The following is a 21,857-nucleotide window of genomic DNA, read 5'->3' as shown; positions in this document are numbered from 1 at the left end:
AACAACCTAAGTCCTTAGCGACAATGGACTTGTTTTTCGTAATGTGGTTCCTACCCACAGTAAGAAACAATAACAAACTAGTATTGTTCTTATACTAATAATGTGAAGAAGGGTTATTTCTCAAATCCCTGGTGGAGATGACACAGAGAAGATAAAAATCAGGCCCCAAGCCAGTGCTCACTGGCAACAACCAGAAATGAGAGTCTCACTTATATGTGGACTCAAAAAAAACCCCAAACAAACAAAAACAAAAAACCTCAAAGATACATGTGGCTGTTGCCACAGGCAGGGAAGGGCAAACTGGGTGAAGAGGGTCAAAAGGTACAAACTTCTAGTTATAAAATAAGTAAGTCATGGAATGTAATATATAGCATGGTAACTATAGCTAATAATGCTATATTGCATGCTTGAAAATTACTAAGACAGTAGATCTTCAAAGTTTTCATCATTAATAAAAAGTTCTGATAAAAAAAAAAAGAAGTGAGAGCAAGGTAAAATTTTAGATAGGTTAGAGAACTGAAGCATGTAACTTAAGTAACTGAAAATGTCCAATTTCTGCCAGGCTACAACTGCATCTGATTTGGTGTGGTTTGTTAACTACTCTCTCAAATCATCAGAAGAGCTTTGCAAGGGAACTGGGAAATAAAAATGCTTATTTAAGGAAAAGGAGTGGTCAGCACCCATTAATAGTTCCCAAATGTTGAGACAATAAAGCAACCCTAAAACCAGACCCCACGGAGGGTTTCTTGCCAGCACTGTTCCTTACTTTCCTTGTGGCCCATATTTTCCTCCATGAGAAGTTTAATCTTTTTTTTTTCAACTACGTTTTGAAGTTCATTTAAGTAGGATTCTTTTCTTTGTAAGAGAAAATGCAATGCTTTTACTCAATTTCAAAAGCAATGCAAGCTCACTGTAAAAAAAAAAAAAATGTGAAAAATGTTCTTGGGACTTTTCTGGCTGTCTAGTGGTTAAGACTCTGTTTCTACCACAGGGAGCATGGACTTGATCCCTGGTTAGGGAGCTGAGATCCATGCGGTGTAGCCAAAAGATAAAAAAAAAATGTGAAAAATGTTCTGAAGAAATAGAAGAAAACACAAGTTATCTCACTGCTAAGATTTTGTTAAATTTCTGTTTAATTTTTTTATGGTGGCTGACAGTGCGGGTTTGGGGATTTAGACAGAATTCTGGCTTTGCAAGCTGTCTTCACTCAGGCAGATTATTGAACCTCTGTAAACGTATTCTCCGGAGAAGGCAATGGCACCCCACTCCAGCACTCTTGTCTGGAAAATCCCATGGATGGAGGAGCCTGGTAGGCCGCAGTCCATGGGGTTGCTGAGGGTCGGACACGACTGAGAGACTTCACTTTCACTTTTCACTTTCACACATTGGAGAAGGAAATGGCAACTCACTCCAGTGTTCTTGCCTGGAGAATCCCAGGGATGGCAGAGCCTGGTGGGCTGCCATCTATGGGGTCGCACAGAGTTGGACACGACTGAAGCAACTTAGCAGCAGCAGCAGCAAATGAGTTTTCCTACTTGAGCTGTTGTTGATGGTGGCTTCCTTTAGAGGGGGGTGGGCCTAACCAGGAACACCTTCTCACCCACTGTGTTTCCATAGCATTGTTCTTAATGGCTCCATAGTATTCTGTCCCATGAATAGGTCATAAATAATTTACAGTATCCTGCTATTGAATTGGATGTTCTATACATTTAATGTTAAAATAAAAAGTAACTTCCTATAAATAATCTCTAGTCATTCCTTTGTTGTTGTTTAGTTGCTAAGTTGTATCTGACTCTTTTGTGACCCCATGGGCTGTAGCCCACCAGGCTTCTCAGTCCATGGAACTCTTCTGGCAAGAATACTGCAGTGGAAAAAAAAAAAAAAAGAATACTGGAGTGGGTTGCCATTCCCTCCTCCAGGAGACACTGCCAACCCAGGGATCAAACCTGCATCTGTTACACTGGCAGGCGGATTCTTTACCACTGAGCCACCAGGGAAGCCCCATCTCTTCCTTTGTTTCCTATATGTTACTCATTAGAGAGGTTCAGTTCACCTGGTTTACAGCAACTACACTGAGCACGTGACTGTGGAGGAATTAAGGAAGAGCAGTTAGGAGCAAGTGGCAGGTCGTGCCCTCCTAGAGCTGAGCTAGTGGGCAGAGTGGAAAGAGCACTACCTAGGGAAATGGGAAATTTGGGTCTTGGCTCCACCCTATCAACCCCCTTCTTCTAAGTGTGTGACTTGAACATGTGACCTAATGTCTCTTTTCTCATTTATAAAATCTGTGTAATACTCTCCAGGGTTTTTTGTGAACAGAATTAAGAAATGTAAAATGCTTTTAAAAGTGCCTGGCACAGCACCATTCACAACAGCCAAAAAAGAAGTAACATTCCAAATGTTCATCAACAGGTAGATGGAAAAAAACACATGATAAATGGATTTGCCAACAAAGGTCCGTCTAATCAAAGCTATGGTTTTTCCAGTGGACATGTATGGATGTGAGAGTTGGACTGTGAAGAAAGCTGAGTGCCAAAGAATTGATACTTTTGAACTGTGGTGTTGGAGAAGACTCTTGAGAGTCCCTTGGACAGCAAGGAGAGCCAACCAGTCCATCCTAAACAAAATCAGTCCTGAATATTCATTTGAAGGACTGATGCTGAAGCTGAAACTCCAATACTTTGGCCACCTGATGCAAAGAACTGACTCATTTGAAAAGACCCTGATGCTGGGAAAGATTGAAGGTGGGAGGAGAAGGGGACGGCACAGGATGAGATGGTTGGATAGCATCACTGACTCAATGGACATGAGTCTGAGTAAACTCCAGGAGTTGGTGATGGACAGGGAGGCCTGGCGTGCCGTAGTCCATGGGGTCACAAAGAGTCGAACACAACTGAGAGACTGAGCTGAACTAACACTGGAATGTTAGCCTGCCACAGAAAGGAATAAAGTGGGGTGGTTCATTTGTAAAGTTCACACATTGAGTGTTACTTTTAAAAATATGCAGCTACTAGATTTTTAAGTATTACAGAGTAAAGGCAAGAGGGAGAAGGTAGGAAAAGGCCACTCTGGACATCAGAGTTGGAAAAAGGTAAAATAAAAAAGGTATGAAGTACTGATAGGTGCTATAACATGGATGAACCCTGAAAACATTATGCTACGTGTGAGAAGCCAGGCACAAAAGGGCCTCATATTGTACAATTCCATTTATATGAAATGTCCATTACAGATAAATCTACAGAGACAGAAAGCTGATTACTGATTGGCGAGGGCTGGAGGGAGGGGCGAATGGGGAGTGACTAATTAATGGGTGGAAAGTTTCCTTTTGGGGTGATGGAAAAGTTCTGGAACTAGATAGTGGCAATAACTGTACAACCTTGTAAATATACTTACTATGACTGAAATTTACTGAAAATGTTTTAAAATGATACATTTTATGTCATATTTTACCAATGTTTAAAAAAATGGTGCCTGGCATATAATAAGCACTCAATAAATTTTATTTTTCATCCTTATTCCCCTCTTGAAGTCTCAATTTTCCTGTTTCTAAAGTGAAAGAGACAAAATGATCTTTGAAACTGCTTCTAGCTCCGAGATTCCACAGTCTCAGTTCAGTTCAGTTCAGTTGCTCAGTCGTGTCTGACTCTTTGCGACCCCATGAATAGCAGCACGCCAGGCCTCCCTGTCCATCACCAATTCCCGTAGTTCACTCAGACTCGCATCCATCGAGTCAGTGATGCCATCCAGCCATCTCATCCTCGGTCATCCCCTTCTCCTCCTGCCCCCAATCCCTCCCAGCATCAAAGTCTTCTCCAATGAGTCAACTCTTTGCATGAGGTGGCCAAAGTACTGGAGTTTCAGCTTTAGCATCATTCCTTCCAAAGAAATCCCCGGGTTGATCTCCTTCAGAATGGACTGGTTGGATCTCCTTGTAGTCCAAGGGACTCTCAAGAGTCTTCTCCAACACCACAGTCTAGTTGGATGAATTTGTCTAGTGATGGAAAACTCTTTTCACTAATATCCATTTCCTGCCCTCCCCTCCTCTGACCTGCTCCCCGCTTCAGAACACTCATTTTTGAAGTTGCCAGCACCTCTTCCACACAGTCCCTTCAAAAGATCTCCCTTTTCCTGACAGATCCCTGACTGCTGGTGATCCAGAAGAGGCTCATGGTGGACTCTCAGTAAATATCTGTTGGATGCACGGAGGGATGAGAGAATCAACGAAGGAAGGAGGGAGTGGAAAACCACTGACTCTGCCAGCAGGCCTCCTGCGTAATCGGCTGCAGCTGACCCCACAGTCAGGTTTCCTGAACGGTGAGCACACATCTTCCAAGAGGTAATAAACTCTCACCCAAGGACACTTTCCCTGAAAATTCCTAAAGACACTATTGGCTGAGCCACTATGTCCACTCCCAAAGCGCCTTATTTTCAATCTGCTGACATGTCTCAAGAGTAGGAGCGTGGTTCTTTTTAAACTGGTTCAAGTAGGCAGAAGAAAATTTTTAAAAAAGAGTGAATGAGTCTAGCCTCCTCCTTGTTCACTTAGTACTGCTGAGTTCTGTTCACAATTGGCAAGAGGTCTTTTCCACCAGCCCCGTTCCGCTCTGCAACTCCAGGCTGTTTGCTGCCTCGCACCTCTCCTATTTCGAGCACCCCAGCAAAGCTTGACCTCCTCCTCCTCCTAATCGCTCAGACTTCCTTTCTTTCTTCCTCACTGTCATTTCCAGATCATCCTCTTTACCCCTCTTTTTCTTGTCTGTTCTTTACAAAGCCTTGCCTCCACTTCATATTTCATTCTCTAACATAGCTTGCATTGGGACTTCCCTGGTGGTCCAGCGGTTAAGATTCCGCCTGCCAATGCACGTTCAATCCCTGACCCAGGAACTAAGACCACACATGCCATGGGGCAGCTAAGCCCACACACTACAGCTGCTAAAGCCAGCATGGCTACAGTTTGTGCTCTACAACAAGAAAAACCGCCACAAAGAGAAGCTGGTGCACCACAACTAGAGAAAGTCTCAGACAGCAACGAAGACCCAGTGCAGCCAAAAATAAATAGATAAGTAAATAAAATATTTTTAAAAATAGCTTGCACTGTTTTCCTCTTTATGGTCAGATACACATTTATTTTTAATATTCTCCCTCAATCTTGGACATTCTGAAAGGTGGACAGGTGTTTTTGAGCCTTTTAGATTATCTTGCATAGTTCCTATACTTCTTTCAAATTTCTAAATCTTTTCATATTGACAAATTGCCATGATTCATTCTGCTATTCCAACACACACACACACACACACACACACACACACACACACACACACACCTATGTCCCTTTTATTGTACACAAGATCAGGGATTGACAGACTATTGCTCTTGGGTCTAATCCAGCGTACCACCTGATTTTGCAACTAAGGATTTATTGGTACACAGCCACATCCATTCATTTACACACTGTCTATGGATGGCTTTGCTGTATAGAGTTTAGTAGCTAGGACAGATACCTTATAGCCTGAAAGGCCTAAAATATTTACCATTAATACCTGGACCTTTACAGATAAAGTTTACAAACTCTTATTATAGACAATTCAGTGACACCTCATCCTTTTATTTTCAGACACTTAGCTGAAAACAAGAATTGCCAGATATTGTCTTCGTTTCAAATCACTTCCACCTATTTCCCACTCCCTGCTCCCCACTTGTAATCTCACTGGCTTCCTGACTCTCCCTTGCTGGTATATAGGAAAAAACTACATCTCTGGAGAGGTTTTCCCTGCCTACCAATTGTGTGAGATACCACTATTCATCAACAGTATTTTTTTCATTCTCAGTATCCATTTATCACACAACTTTCCACCTCGCTGACTTTATTTGTTTCTATCTATGTGACAGGATATAGTCAGAGGAACACAGCTCCTCTATCGCCTGCTTCCCATTCCATGTAAGGACTGCAGCTTTTCTGGATGGATATAGTCCAGCTTCTTAGAAATAAACCAAGTGATTCTGCTCTCAAAAGAAACGGTTATTAATAGTGGTGCATGGGCTCTGGAGTCTGCAGACCTGGATCTGAGCTCCATCTCTGCCACCATCCTTTAAATACTATCTGCCCTTAGCAAGCAACTTTAAACCAGATCAAGCAACCAGCAAGCCACAGCACCAAATGAATATAATTATAAGACAAAAGCAAAAGCAAACAAATGTGACCGATTCAAACTTATTCAAACTTATAAACTTCTGTACAGCAAGGAAATCATAAACAAAATGAAAAGACAACTTATGGGCTGGGAGAAAATATTTGCAAAAGATGTGACTGACAAGAGCTTAATTTCCAAAATATACAACCCGCCGCTCACACAACTCAACCACAAAACCCAGACAATCCAATCAAAAAATGGGCATTATACCTAAATGGACATTTCTCCAAGAAGACTTCCAGATGGTCAACGGACACATGAAAAGATACTCAACATTGTTAATTATCAGAGCAATGCAAATGAAAACTACAATGAAGTACCATCTCACACCAGTCAGAATGACCATCATTAAAACATCTATAAATAACAAATGCTGCAGAAGGTATGGAGAAAAAGGAACCTTCCTACATTTTTGGTAGAAATGTAAATTGGTGCAGCCACTGTGGAAAACAGGATAGAGGTTCTTCAAAAAACAAAAAAACAATGTTACTGTATGACCCAATACTCCGAGTCCTGGACGTATACCCAGACAGAAATGTATTTCAAAAAAATGCATGCACTCTTATGTTCAGAGAAGCACTGTTCACAACAGCCAAGACATGGAAACAACTCAAAATGTCCATCAACAGATGAAAGGATAAAGAAAATGTGGTACATATATACAATGAAATACTACTCACTATTGTCAGTATATGCCATCAAAAAGAATGACATAATGCCATTTGCAGCAACGTGGATGGACTTAAGAAATATTCATACTAAATGAAGTAAGTCAGAAAGACATATACCATATGGTATCACTTACAGTGGAATCTAAATACGACACAAATGAACTTACCTAGGAAACAGAAGCAGACACATGGACATAAAGAGCAGACTGTGGTTGCCAAGGGGGAGATGGGGTGGCAGAGGCATGGATTGGGAGTTTGGGATTTGCAAATGCAGGATAAACAACAAGGTCCTATTATATAGCTCAGGGAACTGCATTAAATATCCTGTGATAAACTATAATGGAAAATAATATTTAAAAGAGTGTATATGTATTGGAGAAGGGAATGGCAACCCACTCCAGTATTCTTGCATGGAAAATTCCATGGACAGGGGAGCCTGGTAGGCTACAGTCTATGGGGTCGCAAAGAGTCAGACACGACTGAGCGACTTCACTTCACTTCATGTGTATGTATAACTGAATCATTTTGCTATACAGCAGAAGTGAGTGGAAATTATAAATAAACTATACTTCAATAAAATAATTTTTAAAAAATAACTATTAGGCATTTGTAGCATTTCATGATAACTATCTGAGTTCCTGTTTACTCATTCCTTCCCTGGCTCTATCTCCTGGTCTCTTTCTAGGGCCATCTCACTTCCAATATTTTCAGCTTTAGCCACTGAGTTCACCTTTTGGACTCTACCAAACTCTTTTGATTCTAGGAGTACAGTCCTCTTACTCTCCCACAGGTCTCACTAATAGACAGTCTATTTTGGATAATCCTCTTAACCAAGCCAGTTCTAGGTGCTGGGCCCTATTCAGTACTAACTCTTAACTGCCCACATATATTAAGGGAACAGCAAAGTGGTGTATAAAAAGCAATTGGATCACCTAAGAGCTTAAATTCTATCTTGTTCATTTCTAGTTTTGTTTGACTACAGGAAGTCAAATCATCTCTCTGAGATTTAGTTTCTCTTCCACACTATGGAGTTGTTAGTATCTATTTTGTAGAGTTATTGTAAGGATTAGAAACAGCAGCATCTTGCATCAATTAGTATTCCATAAATGATCTTTTCATTAGAATATACCTTGAAGCTCATATTTGTACTCTAAACTCAATTAGGGTAGGAACTATGTTGGTAGAGAAAAATTCTCTGCCAAGGAGAATTTTGGTAGATAGCCCTTTACAAATTTCTTTCTTCATTGGTTTTTATCTCCAGATAAGACTTAAAATCTTCTTCTCATGTCTTTTACTTTGTCTGCATTTACTTGGCTTTGTGTTCCCTTAATCTCATCTGCTATTGAGCAGTTTGGCCTAGACTGCATCTATCTTTCTTACAGAATTTACACAAAACACTTTCCTGGCTTTATACACTGTAGAATCTTGCCCATGAAGTTCCACATTGGAAGCAACCACCCCATGCTCAGTAATGCTGCAGCATGAAAATGACCATACCACAAGTGTCCATTTATAGGAAATTCCCACAGACAAATGATAATGAAATGGATATACAAAAAGATTTAGCTAGAAGGAGGTCTACCACTTCCTTATTTACAACAGCAAAAAAGGGGAAAGTAAAAATGAAGTCAAAATTGAAGGCAAAACATAAATTCAAATGGTCCAATTAGAAGGAATAAGTGATTAAATACATGATGTCTCACAGCAGAGTACTATATTGCTATTGTAAGTTATATTTTGGAAAAATCTTTGGTGCTCTGTAAAGGTACCATAATAACTTAGATTTAAAAAATATATATAGTTTAGGAGTTCAGATCCAGCATGTAAGGAGCTAAGAAGTTGCCACTTCATCCTAACAAGTAAAAAGCTGAAAAATGTACCAGTTCTTAGATCCAGCAGAAAGGAGAGGACACAGAGAAAACCACTGCCTCCCAGACTGGAGAAAACAGAGGGGTGAGTGCAGAATCACACCATCCCGGAGCAGAAAGTCAGGAGCAAACACTCCCAGAGGAAACACTGCTGAGGCAAGAAAAGCTGACCTGCGATTGATGGATTGCCGGAGGCACAGCTTGGCCAACTCAGAGAGTTGGAAATGCCAGGGGACCCAGTTATCCAGTTATCAGAGAACCCGAAACATTCTGTGCCTGTTGCCTCCAACAGTTCCATCCCGTCCTCAGAGTGAATATTAGAGAAAAAGCCCTGTGGCTTCTTGCTGGGAGAGGAGTATTTTTGTTTACACCAGAGCATCCTGTAGGACTTCCCTGGTGGCTCAGACGGTAAAGCATCTGTCTACAATGTGGGTCTGATCCCTGGGTCAGGAAGTTGCCTGGAGGAGGAGATGGCAACCCACTCCAGTACTCTTGCCTAGAAAATCCCATGGACGGAGGAGCCTGGTGTCCATGGAGTCGCAAAGAGTCGGACACGACTGAGCGACTTCACTTCACTTCAGAAGAAACTACTTCACCAGAGCCTAACTTGCTGGAGTTTGATCGAGCCTAATCTACCTGATGGCGGGGGAGGGGAGGGAATATCCAATACTAACAACCTCTAGGCTTCCATGTGGGAGAAGGAAAGTACACAACTCCAGTCCCCTCCAGCCATCCTGTCCCACCTAATGGGTGACAGGGAAGGATTGTGAAGTTGCTAACGTTCAGATTTCAGAAGTACAGGCTCGTCAAAAGACTGAGACCTAATCAGAGCACTGCAGAATGCTTCCCCTCCACTCACATCTTACCACCACATTAGTGAAGGTCTATTTACTGGAGATTCTTTTGCCTAGTACATTGTGTCTAGCTTTCAACAAAAAATAACAAACCATACTAAAACAAAAAAAAAAACAAAACAAACCACACACTCTACAGTTTGAAGAGACTGAATGAACATCAGAAACAGAGTCATCAGGTATAAAGAAGGGTATTATTTAATGATAAAGGGATTAATTCTCCAGGAAGGTATAACAATTCTAAATGTATATGTACTTAAAAACAGAGCATTAAAGTATGTCAGGCAAAATCTGATAGAACTTCAAACAGAAAAAGATAAATCCACTATTACACTTTAAGATTTTAATACCCCCCTATTGAAAATGGACAAATCCAGGAGGCAGAAAAGCAATAAAGACCTAGTTGAATGCAACAGAACTATCAATTAACTAGATATAACTGATATCTACAGACTATTTCATCCAACTACAGCAGGCTTTAACCTTCTCCTCAAGCTCACACAAAACATTCACCAAGATATACCACATTCTGGGCTATAAAACATACTTTAACTAAATTTAAGAGAATAGAAATCACATAATATTTATTCTCAGACCATAGTAGAATTAAACTACAAATCAGTAAGAGAAAGATAGCCAGAATATCCCCCAAATACTTGGAGATTAAACAGCACCCTTCTAAGTAACACACAGGGCAAAGAAGAAATCTCAAAAGAAATTTTAAAATATTTTGAGAAAATAAAAGTGAAACCACAACATACCAGACTCCATGGAATGAAATTAAAGCAGTGCTTAGAAGAAAAATGTATAACATTGAATGTATAAATTAGAAAGGCAGAAAGACCTAAAATCAAGTCTAAGTTTTCATCTTAGGAAACTAGAAAAGAAAGACAAATTAGATCCAAATTAAGCAGAAGAAAAGAAAGTAAAAATCAGAACAAATCCATTCAATTAAAAAAAAAAAACAGAAAATTAAAACCAAAAGCTTGATTTTTCAAAAAAAAATTAATAAAATTGATAAGTAAGCAAGATAGTTAAAGAAAAGGAGAAGACATAAATTATATGTATAAATTACATATATCTGAAAAAAGAGGGGGATATCAACATATACATTAAAAGGATAATAAAGGAGTATTATGAAAAACTATGCCCATAAACTTGATAACCCAGATGAAATGGACTCATTCCTTGAAAGACACAATCCACTAAAACTCACACAAGAAGAAACAGATAATCTGAATATTTGATGATAAGAAACTAAGGAACCAATATTATTCAACTTCTATACTTACTATAAAGCTACAGTAATCAAGATAGTGTGATATTGTCAAGAAATAGATCCATATAAATACAGTCAACTGATCTTGGAAGGAAAGTTATGACCAACCTAGACAGCATATTGAAAAGCAGAGATATTACTTTGCCAACAAAGGTCCCTCTAGTCAAGGCTATGGTTTTTCCAGGGGTTATGTATGTATGTAAAAGTTGGACTGTGAAGAAAGCTGAGCACCGAAGAATTGATGCTTTTGAACTGTGTTGTTGGAGAAGACTCTTGAGAGTCCCTTGGACTGCAAGGAGATCCAACCAGCCCATTCTGAAGGAGATCAGTCCTGGGTGTGCATTGGAAGGCTGATGCTGAAGCTGAAACTCCAATACTTTGGCCACCTCATGCGAAGAGTTGACTCACTGGAAAAGACTCTGATGCTGGGAGGTATTGAGGGCAGGAGGAGAAGGGGACGACAGAGGATGAGATGGCTGGATGGCATCACTTACTCGATGGACATGAGTCTGGGTGAACTGCGGGAGTTGGTGATGGACACAGAGGCCTGGCGTGCTGTGATTCATGGGGTTGCGAAGAGTCGGACACGACTGAGTGACTGAACTGAACTGATCTTGGACAAAGGAGTGAAGGGAATACAATGGAACAAAGACAGTCTTTCTACAAATAGTGCTGGAACAACTGGACATCCACAAGAGAAAAATGAATCTAGACACAGATCTTACACCCTTTACAAAATTTAGTTCAAAATGGATCACAAACCTCAATGTAAATGCAAAACTCTAAATCCCTAGAACATAAGATAGAAGAAAATCTAAATGGCTTTGGGTACAGCAATGACTTTTTAGATACAACAGAGGTACAATTCACAAAAGAAATAATGAATAAGGTGAACTTGATTAAAATTTTAAAACTTCTGCTCCACACAACAAAATGACAAGAGAATCAGAAGACAAGCCACAGACTGGGAGAAAATACTTGCAAGATACACAAATGATAAAGGATGCTTGTACAAAATATAAAAGAATGTTTAAAACAATAATAAAATGAGCAACCCAATTTAAAAATGAGCAAAAGACCTGAACAGACACCTCACAAGAAGAAAATAAACAGATGACAAGTAAGCATACACAAACATGTTCAGCATGTTATGTCATTAGGGAGCTGCAACATAGTTGCAAGTAAGGCAACAATGAGATACTGCTACATGACATTTCCTTCTCCAGGGGATCTTCCCGACCCAGGGATGGAACCCAGGTCTCCTGCATTGCAGGCAGACGCTTTACAGTCTGAGCTACTAGGGAAGCCCCACATACATACCTATTAGAATGGCTAAAATCCAAAACAGTGATAATACCAAATGCTGACAGGGGTGTGGGGCACCAGGAATTCTCATTCATTGCTGGTCGGAATACAAAACTTTATGAGACAATTTAGAGATTTTTTTTAAACAAAACAGAACATATTCTTATCATACAATCCAACAATCACACTCAACTTACTCAAGCAAATTAAAAATTTATGTCCACACAAAAAGCTTCAAATGAAAGTTTACAACAGCTTTAATCCTAACTGCCAAAACTTGGACACAACCAAGATGTCCTTCAGTAAGTGAATGGATAAGTAAACTGTAGTAAATCTAGACAATGGAATATTCAGTGCTAAAATGAAAAGACGTGGAGGAAATTTAAATCCATATTACTGATAAAATAAAACAACCTGAAAATGTTGGATATTATATGATTCCAACTGTATGACATTCTGGAAAAGGCAAAACTATAGAAACAGTTTTTTTTTAATGTAGTTGCCAGGGGTTAGAGGAAAGAGAGGGATGAATATACACAGCACGAAGGATTTTTAGGGCAGTGAAAATACTCTGTATGATACAATAATGATGGATACATGTCATTATACATTTGTCAAAATCTAGAGGATGTACAACACCAAGAGTGAACCCTAATGTAAGCCATGGACTTCAAGTGATGAGAATGTATCAATAGGTTCTCAATTGCAACAAACTCTGATGCTGGTAATGGAGGTGGTTATGCAAGAATGGAAGAGGTTATGCATGAAAAATATGGGAAATCTCTGTACTTTCCACCCAATTATGCTATGAACCTAAACTTACTCTCAGAAATAAAGTTTAGTAAATGCTTCAAAAAGTGGTTAAAAAAATTGCTTAAAAACAGATAATGCTGCATGTTCCCACTTGTATTTTGAAATGGAGAAAGTAGACTCCTGTTAACGGCAGTTTTTTCTGGGAGACTATGATGAAAGGCAGTTTATGTTTACCTATTTCATTCATCTTTGTTCCTCCAATACTAGTTTTTGATTGTGCACTACATAACTAGTGCTTAGTAAACGGTTTTGAATCAATGAGAAAACAAAAAATTAATGCATAAAGGGAGATCTGGGGACTTTTCATTATATTTATGGTGACCCTTGTTATCCATATCCCACTGGCCCAACCCCACACATACATTTTTATAAAGTACACTGAGCACTAACCAGCACCTGGTCTGCAGCCTCATCATAAACCTTCAAGGGCTGTGAACTTTTCTCTAGTTGCTAGTCCATAAAAGAGGATATGTCCCTGAAGAACTCAGGCTGACAATGAATTCACTAATGACTATAATATTAGAACCACTGACTGCTACAGCATTGTTCCAAAGACCACAGACTTACAGGTACTCACCCAACTGGGTGGGCAAGACAAGCCACCAGAGTATAAGAAAAAAATATCAGGACATACTTGTATCTCTGACGATCTCTTTTTTAGTTTGTACTTTTTCTTTGTATTTAATAATGTCATAAGATATTAATACATTATTTGTATATGTAACTTACATATATGCATGGCCTGCCAAGCAGGAGACATCAGTTCAGCCCCTGGGTTGGGAAGATCCCCTCAAGAAGGGAATGGCAACCCACTCCAGTATTCTTGCCTGGGAAATCCCATGGACAGAGAAGCCTGGTGGGCTACAATCCATGGAGTCACAAAAGAGCTGGACATGACTTAGTGACTAAACAACAACAATAACATCTATATGTAGTCTTAAATTTAATAATGCCATAAGATATTAATATATTTATATATGTAATATATATATGCATATCTGTGTACACACACACACACACACACACACACATATATATATATACATACAGAAAGAGAGCATGCTCTAAAATTTTCTGCATAAAGGTACACATTCAGAAAAGGTTATAGACCATCTGGTCCAGCCTCTTTATTTTAGAAAAGATGAAACTAAAACTCAGAAAAGTGAAGTAACTTGCCTAACTATTAGTCACTCAGTCGTGTCCGACTCTGTGATCCCATGGACTGTAGCCCACCAGGCTCCTCTGTCCATGGGATTCTCCAGGCAAGAATACTGGAGTGGGTGGGTTACCATGCCCTTCTCCAGGGGATCTTCCTGACCCAGGACTCAAACCCAGGTCTCCTGCATTGCAAGCAGATACTTTACCGTTTGAGCCACCTGGGAAGCAAGTTTAAACTTACCTAAACTGTATAGCTGAAGAAAACTAATGGTTAAAGGAAGGTAATGCGTTACTCAGTTGTCTTTTTTTTTTTTTTTTCTGCCTCATTTCACTGATTTTGACGGAGTTGAATGGTTTTTTAAATATCACGTGAGATAAATTTTAGCATTTTCCTAAAAGTTTAATTTTTAAAATGTGCTTACACACCCAAGTGGACCTTCTCCCTTGTCCTGCAAAAGGAGGGCTGAACTTGCACTCAAGGATGGCACTCTTCTCAGCCAGATTTCCTTCCTCTTCCTAGGGAGCTTTACCTGCTGTCTCACAGGAACAGTATTTGCAGGGATAATGCTCAGTGGAAACTAATCATAGAGAGAATCAGCTATAGAAATCACTAACAGAAAAGCATCACAGACAGTCCTCTGGTCTTCTAAAACATTACTAACAAGCATCGTCAGCAAAACCCTGTCTCCAGGGACCATTACTTTGAGGGAACTCTGCCAATCATAGCATTACTTAGAAGGCACAGTTTTTATGTTCCTCAAATGCCTACTGTCAAACTAAACTAAAGTTTTGAATGGTTTCAAACACTTCCAGGTTTAGCGAAGTAAATATACTCTCCAATTCAAGTGTGGCCTGAGGGCCAGGAAGAGCTGTTCCCCGAGCCTGAGTGTATACTTTAGTTTGCCAGAGCAGCAAATGCCTTTACATTACAGAGTATGGATGGGATGACCAGAGAGACCTAGAATTCCATTGCCAGCTGTCTTCCTTTGTGGAGGGTAAGGACAAAGACTTCATTTCTCTGAATCATTTTGAAACCATCACCCAGGATTAAAAAAAAAAAAAAAAACGCAAACGGTAAAAGGTAAAAAGGCATATCTCATTTGTTTCAAAATTCTCTCCTCCTAGAACCAAAAGCCCTGCTGAATTCATAAGGAAACATTTTGCACAAAAGTGGCCCATGTGAGAAGCTGGGAACTAGAAAGGACCCCCAGTTCCCAAAAGGGAGTTATCAATAGACCTATGTAATCATAATGTCATTGCTTTGTTTTTACGGATGACAGTCTTTGCAGAATCATTTGCTCTTGGCAGACCATATATGATAATTCTCCTCCCTTTAGTAATTTCTTCACTGCTAGAGAAAATTCTGCATATGTGGAAACCATCTTGACAAATGGTGAAAAATATTTTCTTTTCACTTAGAATTGCCTTTTTTATACTGTCAGAAATTATAAACAAAATGTTGTTTGGAGAATTTTGGCAATATGAATGCCTAGCATGAGAAAAATGTAAATATACAATTTAACAAAATGTTTACAAATAGATCCAGAACCACAAGAGAAACACCCAGAGATATCTCAAACCTGGAACTTGGCATTTGGAGGATAATTCAGTGACATTTTTTACATTTTTATTCTGAAAAAACACTTTTGTTATTTAATCCTTTCATAAGGTATTCATTTATTAACCAAACTGATTTCCTTCAGGTGGGAATTAATAACTACATATGTTAGAAATAAAGCATATTTTAATTTTATCATGATATTTTTTAAAAAACTCTTTTGATAGCTGCAGCATTAACTTGCAAGAATAAGGATTTTGCAGCAAAGACTGTTCTCAAATATTGAGCAACTGAGCTCCAAGCATACTGAATAATGGGCTGGCAGGGAGATGTAGATGGTTTTTAAGGTGCATGTAGTGGGAAGATCTGTGTGTGGGGAGTGTGTGTGTGTGTGTATGTCTGTTCTTGACATGTAACCATAATGTAGGGCAAGGGCAGATCTTCCCACTATCTATGTCAGGCACATAGAAAATGTTTAAAAAGAGATATTATCAAATCTATAGACAGTTCAAATCTGGAATAAGGGATATTTTATTATAGAATTAAGCTTCAAAATTATCCTGATAGTAGAAAAATAAGCTAAAGTGGTGATGAATATTATAGAGGGGGGGAAAGTTAAAATCCTACAGTTAAAGGGTTTTTCTTTCCTTTTGGTTTTAAGTTCAACTGTAGCAACACAGTATGCAGATATCCTGGCTTTAAGAAGCAACAGTTGGAACTGTAATAGAACAATGGACTGATTCAAAATTGGGAAAATAGTACAAAAAGGCTGTACATTGACATCCTGCTTACTTAACTTCTATGCAGAGTATATCACGACAAATGCCTGGCTGGATGAATCAAGATTGTGGGGAGAAATATCAACAACTTCAGATATGCAGATAAGACTACTCTAATGGCAAAAAGTAAAGAGGAACTAAATAGACTCTTGATGAGGTTGAAAGAGGACAGTGAAAAAATTAGCTTGAAAGTCAACATTCAAACAACTAAGATCATGGCATCCAGTGCCATCACTTCATGGCAAATAGAAGGGGGAAAGTGGAAGCAATGACAAATTTTCTTTTCTTGGGCTCCAAAATCACTGTGAACAGTGACTGCAGCCATGAAATTAAAGGACTTACTCCTTGGAAGGAAAGCTATGACAAACCTAGACTGCATTGTTCAAAAGAAGAGATATCACTTTGCTGACAAAGGTTCATATAGTCAAAGCTATGGTTTTTCCAGTAATCATGTATGGATGTGAGAGTTGGACCATAAAGAAGGCTGAGCTCCAAAGAGATGAGGCTTTTGAACTGTGGGCTGGAGAAGACTCTTGAGAGTACCCTGGACTTCAAGGAGATCAAACCAATCAATCCTACAGAAAATGAACCCTGAATATTCATTAGAAGGACTGATGCTTAAGCTGAAGCTCCAATAGGTTGGTCACCTGATGCGAAGAGTTGACTCATTGGAAAAGCCCCTCATGGTGGGAAAGATTGAAGGCAAAAGGAGCAGGGGACGACAGAGGATGAGACGGATAGATAATCACTGACTCAATGACAGGTATCTGAGCAAAATACAGGAGATAGTAGGACAGAGGAGCCTGGAATGCTGTAGTCCATGGGGTCACAAAGAGTTGGATATGACTTAGCAACTGAAAAACAATATCCTGGCTTATGTGGAAAAGTTTCTGAAGGCTTGAATGACATAGAATTTACTATGGAGACAACAGCAGGACATGGATTACTGATTTATTACATGTAATCTTTACTATAGAATCATAAGTTGTATATAAATCAGGGAAAGTAACTAGTCTAATGCACTTGGGCATGGCCATATCCCATGTAGAACACTGTGTTCAGTTCTGGGCACTATATTTTTGAAAGAATATGTATAAAGTATCTGAAAAGGAAATCCAAGTGGTGAAAGGCTCATAGAAGGGAGAGCTGAAGAAACTAGGAATAATAAGGCTAAAAAGGAGAATTTTAGGGAGAATGTGCTAATTGCCCTAAAACGTATAAAAGGCAGTAAAAGCAAAGAGTAATAATAATTAACATGTATTGAGTACCATATGCAAAGTAGTCACTGTTATCTGCATTTTGCAAAAGAGGAAAACTGAAGCCCGGAGAATACGTTACACATCTGTGGCCACATAATTTATAACGGTTGAGCCAGTTTTCATCCCACTAATCCACCCCTAGATCTGGGAGAGAGATTAAAGCTATTTCCCAAATATTTCTAATCTCCATTTTACAGAATCCTAGTAACTTTCTCAATTTTTCTGAAGGTGAACATGAACTGATGATTTGCTCTGGTCCAGGAAATGTGGCCATAAGTCATATACATGACTTTAGTGTGGGAGTTTAAGAGTCTATGAGCAATTTACCACATGCTTTTCCTACCTTGGATGTGAGGACATGGAACCTCCATCAGTCTAGGTCTCTGAAGGGCAATGATTAACAGGTGTCCTGAAGATCCATGATAGACAAGTAACAGGAGCAAAAACCAAACCATTATCGTTTGATTAAGCCACTGGGATTTGAGGACTGTTTGTTACTGTGACATTATCTCAGCTTTTCTGACAGATACAAAAGCCTACCTGCTTAAACTCATTAAAATATCTTGCCATAAGGAAACATTGTTATTCGTATATTCCCAGAACCAAGAACAGTTTGTAGAAACTAAGGTAGGTAGACTTGGACTTTTTTTTTTTTATGTAAAATCCTCCAAAATTGCTTCATGTGAAGAAGTGAGCTCCCTGAAAATGGTAGTATTTAAACAGAGACCAGATGATGATTTTGTACCTACATAGTGAAAAAGATGGCTTCATTATGGGGGTTTTATCAAACTTTTATCCAGCACCTCCAATGTACCAGGCATTTCAGCCACAAAGATAAATCTAAACACCCTATCTTCATCCTGGAGGAAATAAGTTCAGAAGTAGATAACCTCTGATGTCTCTTCGATCAGTGTGATTCAACTAAATTAGAGATAATAACATGGTCTGGATAAAGCTGACAGCAAGCCCGAACTTAGAAATAAGCATATAGCACTACAAATCCTTGTTGTATTATTATTTTTCAATTAAGAGCCAAAAGTACAGGGTTTGCAAAAAGAAAGAAAAAGAAAGACATGTTGGGTTTAAAAGAGGAACATTTTCCCTTTCTCTAGTTACCATTCTTAAATCCTGCAAACCAGGCATATTATCTGGCTTACATCAGGGGTGTTCCAGCAAAGGGAATAGCACTGACTCATAGCAATTGTTACCGACCTTTTCCATCACCTCTCCCATCCCTTCAAATCAGGAAGGGGACATTTCAATACTTATCAAAGTCAGATCTGAAAAGAGGCAGTAATCTTTCCCTAGGGCTATACTTCAGTTTCAAAATCAGCCAAACCCTTCCCAAAAGATCAGAAGCTTTTCCTAAAAGGGTATCTAAGTGGGACCTAGAGGAATCCCACATTCTAAGGATGATGTGAAAATCACAAACTAAATAAGTGATTCCAAGACACAGTGACATTGTTCCCCAAAGGCACCTTAAAACCATACTCATTTTGGTACTTTCTTTCCTGTTATCAATTCTTAAAACTTAGTTTATTTTTTTTTAAACTTCCAAAAATTAAGCAGCACAGAGAAGTTCTCTCCTTTCACTGGCTCGCTGCATTTTAATGGAAAAACATCTAAAACTTGGGTTAGCATTAACTTTAATTGCTCTGAGGCAAACATTTCCATTTCAGGTTATGATTCATAACCGTATTAGTCCAATACAATATATGCAGGCTGGATTTTGCAGCCATTATCTAGACAAGGGTGAGGTATCTGATTACTATTGTTCCCCAACTCAAAAGGGTCAGTTTGAACTCCTGAATACTCCAATCCCTCCCGCCCAGGCCCTGAGTTTTCTGAACTATGGTCCTGCTTTTTTATTAAATAAATGAGGACAAGCCGAGTTTCAGTGCCACATCTTAAGTGCCATATCTTAAGCTCAGTGTGACATGAGTTTCTCAAAAATACGCACAGAAAAAACTGGCTTTGGCACATGGAAGAGCAGTGGGGAACTTGCAGCTGTACTAGTTTAATATGCGCCCTTAATACTCTTGCCTATTTTCAAAAATACAATACCACTGTTCCCCAGACAGCTGGCTCCCCGGCCTCGCGCCAAGCTACCTACACAAATATACACTTAACAGACACAGATGTGAAATGTCGACCCAGGGCAGAAGAGAAGCAAGGGGTTTCGGGTGTTTAGTCTGGTGGCTCCACACTGAAAAGTTTCAGGAGCAGAGCTGATGTTGGAAGAGTGAGAGGGGAAACCGCCCAGCCTGTACTTTCATCCGGGTACTATGGAGATGACCCCGCTTTCCCGGGACCAGTTTGCCCTCTGCCCTGGTGACCTGGGTTGAGATTTAATCTAGAGTCAGAAGGGAGATCAAGAAGACAATTGTGCCTGGTGGGTACTCAGACCGAGAGAAGGGCTAGAAGTCACTCAGCCTTCCTGCACTGGCCGGGCTGACACACCCACTCAGAACCGATGGCTCGGGGATGCGGCAGGGAGGGGAGGGGACCCACGCACCCCGTGTCCCGCGCGCACAAAGATGCTACAGTGGGGACACGGGTGAATAATCCAGATTCGGGCTGGAAGGTCTCGATGCACTCGGCGGAGGGTGCCCTTTTCCTCCCCCTAATCCTCCATCCACCACCACCGCCCCCCCCCCAACAAAGTGAACGAGAGAAAGTTGTGCCCGGGCCAAGGCGCCCCGGGGCTGAAAAGGGAGCGAGGACAGGCGGAGAGGAAACCCGGGCCCCCTTACCTTGTCCTTGGGGCCGAGGTTTTGCAAAACCTCCTTGCCGGTGGCGCTCCGGATCTCCACCCCAGCGGGCGCGGGCGACGCGGGCGCGGGCTCCCGGCTCTCCTCCCGGCCTTGGCCCCGGTGCGGGGTATCCCCCTCGGCGCCAGGTCGGCTCCCCGAGCTTCGGACGCTGCCCTGGCTGCTCCGGGGAGTCTTCGCGCCGCGCTGCCCCACGCTCAGGGCATCGAAATCCAGCGTCTTGCTCTCGAAGGCGCCCTCCACGTTGCAGAACATGCCGCCGTACTTCTGCCGCGGGACCTGGTCGGTGGTGCCCGGCCTGGCCAGGTACACGGGCAGATCGTCTTCATGGGAGCTGTCCCAGCCTCTGCGGCCCGAGGCCATGGTTGGATCGCGACAGCGGCCCGTGGGTTCTCTTCCCCAAAGGCGGAAAGGGCAGCAGCCGGCAGCGTGCGCCGAGCCACAGTGACTGGGGCGGGAGGAGGTGCCTGAGCCTTCGCGCCAGAGGCGGCAGTGCTGCTCCGGTTCCTGCCAGTCCCCTGCGAGCCCCGAGCCAGCGAGCGCAGCGCTTGGGCCGGAGCGGCGGCGTATTCCGCTCGCCCGCCCAGCCGGCCGCACCTCCTGCGCGCCGGGACCCTAACGTGGCCTCGCGATCACGCGTCCCTGCCGCCCATCCAAAGGAGAAATCCAACTTGGCGCGCGCGCACACACAGAAGGCACGCTTCCAGCTCGCCCAACAACCCCCAGGTTGACACTCAAGAGCTCGCCTCACTCACATGTGAGCACAAACCCTGTTTTACCCACACTCACTCCCAACTTGGCCTCCCAAACACGTCTCTGCCCTACTCAGGTGAAGAAACTTTGTTGGCTCAGGTGGGTTGATATAAACTCTAAATTCCTCCTGATTTACAGCAACACACACACACACAAACTCAGATTTACCAGACTCACAAACTCAGACTTTGTTTACCCATAATCCCAGACTCTGTCCCATCCTAATCTTAGAATTGTCTCACAATTGCTCCCGGTTCTAGAATCTGCCTCACAAACCTGCACCCTCACATAATGAACTCCTGAATTATTGGCTTACAGAGCTCTACAGACACATCATCTTATTGACAATCACAAGAAACCTGTAACAGACTCACACACTTCAACTTATTCTTTTAATTTTCCTTTGATGTGGACCCCTCCCCAACCAGGGATCCAACTGCACCCCTGCATTGGAAGGGGAAGTCTTAACCACTGGACCACCAGGGAATTCCCATTTCAACCTAGTCTTACTTCATATATTTCACCCTGGATTTTGCTTTTTATCCACCCTTAATTTGTTTATTTACTTTTGGCCATGACTTGCTGGCATGTGGAATCTTAG

The 21,857-nt window shown here is 41.0% G+C and overlaps 1 protein-coding gene across 1 annotated transcript in view; it reads right to left on the bottom strand.

The window, feature by feature from the left end:
- Window positions 1-21,063, bottom strand: part of DPYSL3 (dihydropyrimidinase like 3) — a 116,802-nt gene extending 95,739 nt beyond the window's left edge. The window contains exon 1 of the mRNA XM_040239765.1: window positions 20,486-21,063. Coding sequence (XP_040095699.1) covers window positions 20,486-20,866 — 381 coding nt within the window. The 5' untranslated portion in view covers window positions 20,867-21,063. The remainder of the gene's footprint in view (window positions 1-20,485) is intronic.
- Between the last annotated feature and the right edge of the window lie 794 nt (window positions 21,064-21,857).

Source organism: Oryx dammah, unplaced genomic scaffold (assembly GCF_014754425.2).
Source record: "Oryx dammah isolate SB20612 unplaced genomic scaffold, SCBI_Odam_1.1 HiC_scaffold_5, whole genome shotgun sequence".
NCBI classification, from domain to species: Eukaryota; Metazoa; Chordata; class Mammalia; order Artiodactyla; family Bovidae; genus Oryx; species Oryx dammah.
The sequence above is the reverse complement of the archived record's forward strand: the minus strand, read 5'-3'. Positions and strand labels throughout refer to the sequence as shown.